General features: G+C 41.1%; 1 protein-coding gene across 3 annotated transcripts in view; it reads left to right on the top strand.

Moving 5' to 3' along the window:
- Positions 1 to 11862, top strand: part of B3gntl1 (UDP-GlcNAc:betaGal beta-1,3-N-acetylglucosaminyltransferase like 1) — a 61515-nt gene that overhangs the window by 9002 nt on the left and 40651 nt on the right. For all 3 annotated transcript variants that reach the window (XM_028884975.2, XM_028884973.2, XM_028884974.2), the window contains exon 4: positions 11030 to 11094. In XM_028884975.2, coding sequence (XP_028740808.1) covers positions 11030 to 11094 — 65 coding nt within the window. The remainder of the gene's footprint in view (positions 1 to 11029; positions 11095 to 11862) is intronic.

The raw sequence follows: 11862 nt of genomic DNA, 5'->3' as shown, positions 1-11862 counted from the left end.
TGACCCTACTCCAACTCCTTATAAGAGGTCACGTACAAGTCAGGAGGTGGTGGCTCACGCCTTTAATCCCAGTACTTGCCAGGCGGATCTCTGTGAGTTCAAGGCCAGCCTGGGCTACAGAGTGAGTTCCAGGACAGGCACAAAGCTACACAGAAAAACCCTGTCTCGAAAAACCAAAAAAAAAAAAAAAAAAAAGAGGTCATGTATGTAATGGCAGGAAGCACCGGCCTCCTTTGGGTCCTATAGCCCAAGGTCATGGGCAGAACAAATACCGGTACATTTCTCCTTTTTGTCTAAATAAGAAGGTTCTAATCGTAATGCAAACTATATATACATTAAGAATGATTATCAAGTATTGTCCAGGAAAAACAAAGGATAATAACATAAACAAAAATGGAACTACAACCAACAAGAATAACATCAAATAAGAAAGATGTGCTAGGGGCTGGAGAGATGGCTCAGCAGTTAAGAGCACTGACTGTTCTTCCAGAGGTACTGAGTTCAATTCCCAGCAACCACATGGTGGCTCACAGCCATCTGTAATGAGATCTGGTGCCCTCTTCTGGCCAGCAATCATACATGCTGTATACATAATAAATAAATAAATCTTTAAAAAAAAAAAAAAAAGAAAGACATGCTAAATGTCCAAAAATGTCCAGAATATAGGTAAATGGCAAATTACCAAGATTATTCCAATAGCTGTCCTATCTTGAAGATTCTAACTCTAGTACTAATATGTTCTAGCTAAGATATGAAAAGATTGTAACTGTAACTACCTAGTCTTCAACTCCATCAAAGACCCATGAAGGAACATAATAATACCTGAGAAAATGGAAAATGCAAGCAAGCAATTTCCGAAATTCTTGAGAGAATAGACTGAGACAGCTGGCAGCCTGGACAGTCACCTAAAGTTTTTCAGCATCCTTGGGGCATCCAATTTGGCTATAGGCCTAGATTATCTGACAGACCATCTTCAGAAGCAGGAATTTTGAAAGACCATCTTACCCTGTCTTCGAAAAGTTCAGTAGTCACTTTTCCTTGTGTCCTGCTGGCCCAGAAAGGACAACATTTGTACTATCAGCAGTCAAGGCAAGGGCAGTTCTTTGCCCAGTAGGCCGTTTTGTGCCAAGAAGAAGACAAACTTCCAAATAGAAATGTCTTAGAAATACAACATTCTCTCGGGATCAGATCGGTGCTGCCAGGAGTAATTGTGTCTCATGTCAACAGAATTCTAAGCCATATTCTCTAGGTCTAGAAGTGTTTGAAGATTACATAGCCATCTGACTTATGTTTCTGTAAATCTAGAGAACATAACTAACTATAGAAATGACAAGCATGGGTGACTATAGGTTTATAAGCCTTATCTACCTAAATAACCTAAGGACTAAGACTTCACATTAACAAGATAAACAGTCTGTAAAGCAGATGTACCATATAAGGACCTCAAAATTGTGACAATACACAAAATAGCTTAAACAAAGGTAGGAATGTATAGAGGCAGGTGGGAAATCAAGGAGAGAGACAGGAAGGAGAAAGGCAGAGTCTAGAGAGATGCCAGCACCGCTAGGAGAAGCAAGATGTGAAAGTACCAGTAAGCCATGGCCAGATGGCAACTTATAGATAAATAGAAATGGGTTAAGTTATAAGAGCTAGCTAGCAAGAAGCCTGCCATAGACCATACCATTTTTAAATAATATAAACCTCTGTGTGTTTACTTGGAACCAAGTGGCAAAGTGACGAAGGTAGGAGAGATTTGTCCTGACTGACCGCAGGGCCTGGCAGGACTAGAGAAACTTTCCAACTACAGTCATGTGCATGCCTGGTACCCTTAGAGGCCACAAGTGGACATCAGATTCCTAAGAATTGGAGTTACTGACAATTGACAGTTGTCAGCCACCTTGTAGGTACTGGGATTGAACCCAGTACCTCTGGGAGAACAGCCAGTGCTCTTAATGGCTGAGCCATCTCTCCAACCTCAACAGCTATAATTTTTATTTTTATTATTATTTATTGTTAATATTATAACGATATATTGCTTACATATTGTCTTATGCAGATGCCAGTGTATGAGTATAGGGGGTGGTGTAAGTGCCAGTGTGCCATGGCAACTGGATGAATCAGAGGACAACTTTGAGGACTTGGTTCTTACTTTGTACTCCAATCTAGCTGGCCAACAAGCTTCTGGGTGATTCTCCTTTCCGCCCTTTGACCTGAGTGTTGGGCATGCATTCCTGTTTCTTTTCATGGCTTCTGTTTTCTGATGGAAAATGACAGTATAGATAACAGGCATCTGGCTGCTGCTGGTATTGCTCACCTGCTTGGTGGTGATCCTCAGAGGCAAGTTACCTGGGATGGCCATAGTCTTGACTGGACTGTGGACCTCTTTCTCTTTCCACACCTTCAGCTACAGTAACTAGTGATTGCTCTGGGTTTTTTGTTTCTTTGTGTGTGTGTGTGTGTGTGTGTGTGTGTGTGTGTGTGTGTGTGTGTGTGTGTGTTTAATGACACTGTGGGGCATGAATTGCTGCAGAGACTAATTCAGGCCCCTTTGAAGGGGTAGTTCCTGAGGTCAATGTTTTCAGTGGTAAACCTGGCAGACTGCTGTCCCCATCACCTCTGCAGTTTTTTTAGGGCACCTAAGCCTGGGTATCACCACATTGTTAAATGTGAGGTCTGTACCTTTGTGGTCTGTGCTCTGCTAAGCCTAATTCCTTGGCCATTGTGGTGGTTTGAATAGGAATAGCCCCCATAGGCTCATATATTTGGATGATTGGTCATTAGGGAGTGGCAGTGCTTGAGAGGGATTAGGAGGTGTGGCCTTGTTGAAGTAGATGTGGCCTTGTTGGAGGAAGTGTGTCACTAGGAGTGGGCTTTGGTATTTTGAAAGCTCAAGCCAGGCCCAGTGTCTCTTTCTTCATGCTGCCTGGTGATCCAGATGTAGAACTCTCAGCTACCATATCTGTCTACATGCTGCCATGCTTCTCTATATGCTGATGATGGTTTAAATCTCTAAAACTGTAAGCAAGCCCCAATTAAATGCTTTCTTTTATAAGAGTTGCCTTGGTCATGGTGTCTCTTGACAGCAGTAGAACACTGATAAGACAGCCATATGGTCCAGTCACAGTTCTGTGCTGCAGATAAAATAATAGAAGCTCCTTTCTGCCCAAACTTGCTAAATAAGCTGAGGGTTTGTGGCTAGCTGGGTAGTAACCCTTGATGTCACCTCATTTTGTCTCTCCCCATAGGATGTTTGCTTTATGCTACACGCCAAGATCAGGACTCTCAGGGCCCCAGTTTTCTCAGGGATGCTACTGCCAAGATAGAAGGAGTCTTCATTCTGTGGGACTGGGGAACAGATGGGAGCTCCCGGTTCTCATCCAAAGGTTCCTAGTTCTCAGTCAGTTCACCTGACTTAGTTTATACCAGGTAGCTGGGTCAGGATGAGAAGTGTACCGCTAGTCTCATGTCAACTTGACATGAGTTACCTGAAAGATTGTTGGCTAGCTTTATGTCATCTTGACACAGGCTAGAGTTATCTGAAAGGAGGGAACCTCAATAAGATCTGGCTGTGGGGTATTTCGTAATTAGTGATTGATGAGGAGGGCCTAGTCCATTGTGGATGGTGCTATCCTTGGGCTGGTGGTCCTGTGTTTTTTAAGAAAGCAGGTTGAGTAAGCTAGTAAGCAGCACCCTTCCATGGCCTCTGCATCATGTCCTACCTCCAGATTTCAGTCCTGCTTGAGTTTCTGTCCCAAGTTCAGTGGTGAACTATGATGCGGAAGTATAAGCCAAATAAACCCTTTCCTCCCCAACTTACTTTTGGTCATGGTGTTTCATCATAGCAATAGAAACCTTAACTAAGATAGAAGTTGGTACCAGGATAGTGGGGTATTGCTGTGACAGACCTGACCATGTTGTTTTGTAGAGGATTGTGGAAGGACTTTGGAACTTTGGGCTAGAAAAGCCATTGAGTGTTGAGAGCTCAGTGGGCTGTCTGTAGGAGCAGAATATCACACTGACCCCTTGTCAACTTGACATACAAACACATTACTGTTAAGCCATAATCCTTCCTTTCTTGTTCTATTATGCCCTAAATTAACTTGTAAGCTCCATTTGCCCAAAGACCAGGTAACTTCTTGGGATGCTAGGAGTTGCAGTTCCTGAAAAATAACAAAGCTTCATGGGAAATGGCCAATGAGTTTTGTCCATAAACGTGCCTACAACTTGTCTCAGGGCCACTCAGCTGGGATAGTTCCCAGGAGCAGTCCTGACCAAATTCCATTTTGATCAGTATTTAATATTTTAATAAAACTTGCTTTAATTTGGCCCAAAATGGTGGAACTAGTTTTTCTCCAGAGAATCTCAGGATTAACAGTTCTTCCCCAAGATCACATATTAATATCAACATTACAATATAAACATTCCAAATTTTAAAAATTTCACTCTCTAAAATTTTAGTCTCTTTAAAATAGCCAGTCTATTTTAAATTTCAAACTCTCTTAACTGTGGGGTCCTGTAAAAATAAAAAAAATTAAATACTTTCTTATAGCAAATGGGAAGAACCAGGGCATAGTCACAGTCTTAACAAAGCAAAACCAAACTCCAACAGCGTTCTTTTGGGCCACCAAATAGCTCCCAAATCATGACATGGAGACTTATTCGTTATGAATGTTCCTCGGCCTTCATCTTATGCTTGCCCCACTAGCTCTTAAAGTTTATTTTAACCTGTTTCTCTTCATCTACGTTTTGCCTTGGGGCTTTTTACCTTTCCTTTATTCTATATGTCCTACTCCATGTCTGGTTGGTCCTGGGAGTCTCCCTATCTTTCTCCCTTGTTCTCTCTTCCTCTCTTTATCTCTGGAGCCTAGATTCCTCCTACTTAGTCTCTCTGCCCACCAGCCCCACCTATCCTTCTACTGTCTAGCTATTGGCCATTCAGTTTTTTATTAGACTAATCAGGTGCCTTCGGCAGGCAAAGCAACACATCTTTACATCCTTATACAAATGCAGCATAAACAAATGTAGCTCATCTTTGCGTAGTTAAAATAATATTCCACAACATAAACAAATGTAACACATCTTTACAAAGGCAGCATAAACAAATGTAACACACCTTTGCCTAGTTAAATAGTCTTCAACTGCCCTCCTCCCAATGACCCCTCTCAAAAATTACCAATTTTTCATAAGTAAATGTTTGTTTTAATTATTCTTTCTTAGAGCTTTTGTTATTATGATATAGTTACACTGTCAAAGCTTATGGAGGTTCCATTCTCCTTAACTCTTGCCCTACTTGTTTGGCTAGTAGGTAGATTCCAGCTCAGACTTTATAAAAGTGGTGTTGGCGGTATTGTAACTATGTAACTCACAGCATAGTGTAGCAGGTGTTGCCTCAGAAGGAGCAGCAGGACCCTGAGGCTGGATTTCCTGAATGGTAAACCTCATAGAGCCGTGGACCATATTGTTTCCACAGTATTGGTTTCTATTCACATGTTGTTTTTTCTTTATTTTTTCTTCTTATGTGTTCCTTTTCAGTTTTCTGAAGCTACTATTTAAAATAGTCTTTGTGCCTAGGATATAGATGGTAATGTATTTAAGATTCCCACTTGTCTGCAATGCCTTTTTAAATCATGCTTAGTTTGGCTGGACAAAGAATTCTAGAGGCAAAATAATGTTTCTCATAATTGTAAAAATCTCACCTCATTACCTTCTAGTATGTCATCAGACTCTTGTTATTTTAAAGATATCTTCTTTGAAAGATACCTTAAAAGATAGTTAATACTTTCAGTTTTGAAATTTCCTGATGTTGGATCAAGGTGGTTGTTCATCTTTCCCTTCGTTTTCAAGGTCAAATGATTTCCCACATAGTCTTTCTTCTCATTGTGATAAGTCAGGGACTCTAAGGTCTTAGATTTGGAAAGAGTGTGCCTCATAAAGTGTTTAAGATTAGAAAAGGTATAGGTCCGATCATTCTGTACTGACAGACAGGTCTTCTTTGACTAGTTTTTTTTTTTTAAATAAAACATTTAAAATTTTTTAACATTTTAAATTGTAGTGTGAGTGGGTGTGAGTGTGAGGGCACACACACATAGGTCAGAGGATTACTTGTGAGGTTGATTCTCTTTCTGCCATATGGATTCTGGGACCATACTCAGATCCTCAGCATTGGTGGCAAGCAGCCTTACTCACTACGCCATCTTACCAGCTCTGCACTTTTCAAGTGTAGAGTTGGTAAGTTACTTGCCATGAGATGGTTACTTGTATCCAGTGTTGGCTGCATTTTGGAACCATCTGTGATACTTTAAAACCCCTGGTACCCATGGCTTGCCCAAGATGGTCTCACAGAATCTGTCTGGAATAGAGTCCTGTTTCAGCATTGGAAGAGGTAGAAGTATCCCAGGAGTTCTGAGATAAGTTTGGGGTTGAAAGCCACTGCTCTAAAATATCAGGAGTCACATACTGTCTTAGTCAGGTTTCTATTGCTGTGATAAACACCATTAATAAAAACTTCTTGGAGAAGAAAGGGTTTATTTCACCTTATAACATACAGTCCATCGCTAAAAGAATCAGGGCAAGAACTCAAAGTAGAGGCAGAAATTGAAGCAGAGACCATGGAGAAACATTGCTTACCTGCTTGTACTTCCTGGCTCACCAATTCGCTTTCTTATACACCTCAGTACCACCTGACCATGGCTGATACCACCTACAGTGGTCTGAGCTACATCAGTCATTGGCCAGGAAAATGCCCCACAGGCCAATCTGATTGAGGCATTTTCTCAGTTGAGGTTCCTTTTTTCTCAGAGTACTCTAGCTTATGTCAAGTGTCAAGCCAGTACACACACCCTGTCCCCCCCCCCTTTTTTTTTACATTGACCAGATTGGGTAGTCCATATAGCTCCAGTGTATTTTAAGGGCAGGCAGGGGTCCCTCTAGAACACAGCTTGTGACAGCCTAGGTGTGTAGGACCCGCTGCTAGGACTGACTTAGATCCAACATGTAATTCCCCAAGCTTGGGCACTCAACTGCTTCCTTTGAGATTTTGGAGTAGAGTTGTGATATCTGGTTACTCTCGGGAAGAGGAGTAAGAGGAAGAGACAGGCCTTGCTGTTCCTGACCTGGCACTGCACAGCCACCCTCCCTTCCTGCTCTTTTTGGCTAATATTGCATCTGCTTTAAGGAACATGGATGATAGTGATGCCCCAATGCCCTCAGGTCACTTAGAGATACTTCCTCCCTCCCTTTCTTTCCTCTCTATCTCAGCTCTCTGGCCTCAGCCTCCTGGTATTATAGGCCTGTGCTACCATGTTTGCTTTCCATCACCCATGAGCTTACACAGTTCTTATTTCAGTCTTTGGGGCAGGGGCTGTCGCCATCCCCCAGTATCCAGACATCAATCTAGGTAGCATGGCATACTGGGCCACGGTGTCTGTAGGACCTTAGGAACATTTCTGTCAGTTCTCAATAAGCATAGTTTGTGTGCTTTCCTAAAGTAGCTTGTACTTCACACCCTCCCAGTCTGAAAGCCTGCCATGGATGTTACTTCCCTTTCCTGTCTCCTGCTGATGTTTAGTTCATCTTGTGTTTGTTCTGGGTGAAGTACAGGGTAGATGTTAGAAGCTGAGGTCAGCACTATCGTGCTGCCAAAACTCAGCTGAGCCTGGTCTGTCAAGACAAACCCTAATGTTGCCTCATTGTTGCTGTTTGAGGAAGCAGAATGGCGTGAACAATTAAGGCAGAATTTAATAAAACTACTTTCTGGGCCTGAAGAGACGGTCAGTGTTTGCCTTCTAAGCATGAAGACTCCAGTTTAATTCCTAGAACTTGTGTCAAAAATCTGGGTGTGGTGTCATGTTTGGAGACAGGCAGATCCCTGGGATAGCCAGCCGAGCCTGCTTAGTGAGATCCAGATCCTTGAGAGATCTTGTCTCACAAAAGAAGATGGACAGCATCAGAGGAATGACACAGAGCCTGGCAACACTCTTTCCACCATTCCTCATCATCCTGTGCATCTGGAAAATGTCAATATTTTTGGGAAATTATTTCCTAGTTTTATTATCCTTAGTTTGAAACAGAAAACTATACATAGACTATCGCAGAATGTATGTTTCAACTTCTGAAACATAAATTTATTTTTGAAACTAAGTATTCTTTGATATTCTTTAGTTAAAAGGAGTTTTGCAGCCTCTGTCATTGAATGGAAAAGATATTTTGGTAACTGGTGTTCCTTGTCTCCACTTTAAAAACAGATTTTGTCTTTCATAAAACATGAATTGCTTATCACTGAGTTACATTGTGTCTGAATGCCTTCTGTTTATGACAAGGACATTGTAAAACTACAGCCCCCAGGTGGAGTGCTGGGAGATGACATCACCTCATTGTGGGAAGTGAATAATTCATGGCAGTTCTGTATAGCACAGTGGAATTTAGCTCATTTTTGAAAAGACATGTTTTCCTGTAATATATTAAGTAGAATGTGTTACCTTAGTCATTAGATAGCATAAATTCTGTTCTGTTTTCTGGAGTACTGGGTTATTTGCAGTAGGGACTCATTTTTCATAACATTCATATAACATCATGTGACTTTTTGCTAAAGGCAGAATGAACCACAGCCCACTGCTCCTCTTCCAGGAGTGAGGAATGTTAATATCTCCATGGAGCTAGGTTTTTCCTGTTGGAACCATGGCAACCAGCTACCCTCACAAAAGGACTGGCCTCCCCAAACATGGAGCCCCCACACACAAACATTTGACTTTCTTCAAGGCAATAATATTAGAGCAAATTCCTTGTCTTTGCCAAACATAAGATTCATTGTGAGAAACTTCCAGCATTAATACAGATTCAAGGATTCAGCTTCTCTCTTAAAATCTGACTTTCCATAAGCAACTTTTGTAACAGAATTCTGTTAATTTCAGTGTGCTTGTGCCGAGTGTCATGTTGTTTTTGTTTTTGAGGTTCTCAGGAGGCTTTTATTCTGCATGCTTGCCTTTCTCTGCAGGGATGGCTGGGGTTTCCTGGTGGTGGCAAATCTCTCTCAGAGTAGGAGGCACCACATTACCTTTCATGGTCATTTCCTCCTTTGCTTTTGTTTATGCCTATAGCTCTTCAGAATCTGGTGCCATTGTTAACTGGTTTGGACTGGCCAAGTTCTAGGGATTAATGGTGGAAATTAAACTGCTACTTGGTATTAACCCTGTGGAAAGATGCTGCCCTGTGTTGGATCTTAGGTGCCTGAGTGAATGGGGCAGCTTCCCATGTCTGTGTCTTGCTTCTCAGTCATAGCATTCCCCTCTCCGTTGGGGGGGGGGGCACTCTTTTATATTAACAGGTCCTGTATGAGAGGCCTTTCTTATAGCAGAAAGTGGGAGAGTGTCATAATTGGTTGAAATGCACATTTGGCTGGTATTCCCTTAGGTCTGACAACTTTCTTCAGCTTGTCTAAAACTCAAATACCAAAGAGATTTATTGTTTCAACTCTGTACACATCTGTTTTGCTTTGTGTGACTTTTCTCAGTGGCATCAAGACTGTAACTATCTGGTTAATGTGATTCAGGTGTTGGTAGTCTCTTTTCTAGGAAGAGTTCAGGTTCCCTAACGCTCCATTAGTGCCCTCTTCTGGACTGAACACCCTTTAATGGATCTGCCTTTAACACTCAGGCTGGGCTTGTGTCACTTTCTGCACAGTGCCCCAAGTTTCCAAACCTCTGCAACTGTCCTGTCCATAGGGTAAAGTTGAGCCTTCTTAGCCCGACAGTCAGCTCCTCCAGAAGTGGTTTGTTCTTCCATCCTAAACACATCTGCACCCAAGTTACCAGATGTTCTCCAGTGTTCTGCCCTGCACTGTTGCGTTTTCTGTTTATATCGCTTACAGCACCGTTCTCTCTGTAATGCTCTTTGTGGTGATTTTATCTTTTAAGCTCTTGTGCTTTTTCTGCTCCATTTATTTAGTTGTCACTGTGGGGTTTTTTTTGTTTGCTTGTTTTTTTGTTGTTTGTTTGTTTTTTGTTTTGTTTTGTTTTGAGACAGGGTTTCTCTGTGTAGCTTTGCACCTTTCCTGGAACTCGCTTGGTAATCCAGGCTGGCCTCGAACTCACAGAGATCCGCCTGGCTCTGCCTCCCGAGTGCTGGGATTAAAGGCGTGCGCTACCATTTCCCGGCTTTGCTTGTTTGCTTGGTTTTTTACAACTCAGTTGTAATATCTTTGAAGGAAAATTTTCTAAAAAACACTTTAATATCTATCCCCTGGGGTTAAGGCATCACCAGCCCCTGAAGCCCAGACCAAGCTGGCTTCTCCATCCAGGACAACCACTTTCCCAGCTCTTAAGCCCAGAAGGACCTCTTTGCTCTGAGTTCTGTGTCCCCTTCAGTCTCCTCTCCTTTGGGTCTGAACCTTTCTCTCAGCAGTACAGTGAGGATCACCTGTGCTGCTGTATGAAACCCTAGGCTCCTCATGTTCACTGTCAAATAAGTTGTTTTTTCCCACTATGTATTTAATAGCCCCAGCTCCGGACTTTTAGAATGACTAATATGACTAAATAAAGTTCTGTTAAGTCTGTAATGAATAACGCACACTGTCGCCAGAGCTGAATCTTCATACTCAGGCAATGACCTGGGTTGGGTGTACCCACACTCAGATGTCGAAGACATTGGCAGTCACCTCACCTCACTAGGGATACAGTGCTCAGCTAGCCATCCATAACGTATTCAAATTGAAGCATTTACCAACCAGTTACACATAAGTAGGCTTTGTGCTTCTCCCGTGTAAGCAGACTTTTAGACTCTTCCCAAAGATATTTTATTTTTATTTTAATATTATTCTAGATACCTGACATGACTTATCCTTGGTATTTTCTAATATCATTAATGAACATGGACATTGCTTTCTTTTTACCTTCCTTTCATTCCTTCAAAATTATACCTGAAGTTTTGGTAGTAGTTTGGAATGACCTTAGCTTTCTCGGAGTATAAAGTATACTTGGTTTTATGCTATTGAACACTGAATTCTAAAAGAGCTGTTTTCTCTTTTTTCTAACAGTTGGATATTCTAAAAACCAAGCAATTGCACAGAGCACAGGGTCTTACCTTTGCTTTTTGGATTCAGTAAGTAGCTCTCTGTTTTGTTTATTGTGGCTTTGTATGTATTGACCAAAGAATAGTGTGGTTCTTAAAAATAAATTTTTAGATTTGTTATGATGAATCTCAAAAGTCAAGTTTAATAGGTTGTTGCTACATGCTGCCATAGCACTTAATTAACAATAAGTATGATCATATAAAAATAGAAAACAGGACCACAGAGAATATAAACAACATTAAAATAAGCACAGTACTAGCAAATATGATACTTGTGAGATAAGGAAATGGAAACAGTTCATGACAGCTAAAGCAAAACATGAAGCAAATTTATAGGTAGAGGATAGGTGACAGGTAGACATATACAGAGATTCAAGTCAATCAAAGTTATATTAAAATTTTAATTTGTAATCAAATTAAATTAGCAAGATACTTATACAAAGCAAATTAAGTTTTCAAAATGTAGATAGTATTTCAGTGTGAATTGGTAACACATTGACAGCATGATTGTGCATTTTTGTTTAAGAACTTAAAATGCTTGTCCCCTTGACTCCTGATTTTCACAGTTGTTTATTATAACAGAAATTAGAAACCAGTTACTATGTGCAGACTGAGCACTGACGGAGAACACTAGCAGACTGTCAGAGAACTGTCATATTTATGGGCATTCTTAGGAATAGGACACTTGATTATAATGGATGAACAGAGACTGTATACAAATTGTGCTGTCCTTAGAAACCCTGATAGACTAAAGCAAAGCAAACAAAGTCTGTCTTAAAAAAAAATACAACTTTTATG

Source organism: Peromyscus leucopus, chromosome 8b (assembly GCF_004664715.2).
Source record: "Peromyscus leucopus breed LL Stock chromosome 8b, UCI_PerLeu_2.1, whole genome shotgun sequence".
In the NCBI taxonomy this organism is placed as follows: Eukaryota; Metazoa; Chordata; class Mammalia; order Rodentia; family Cricetidae; genus Peromyscus; species Peromyscus leucopus.
This window is presented reverse-complemented; position numbering and strand designations above follow the sequence as displayed.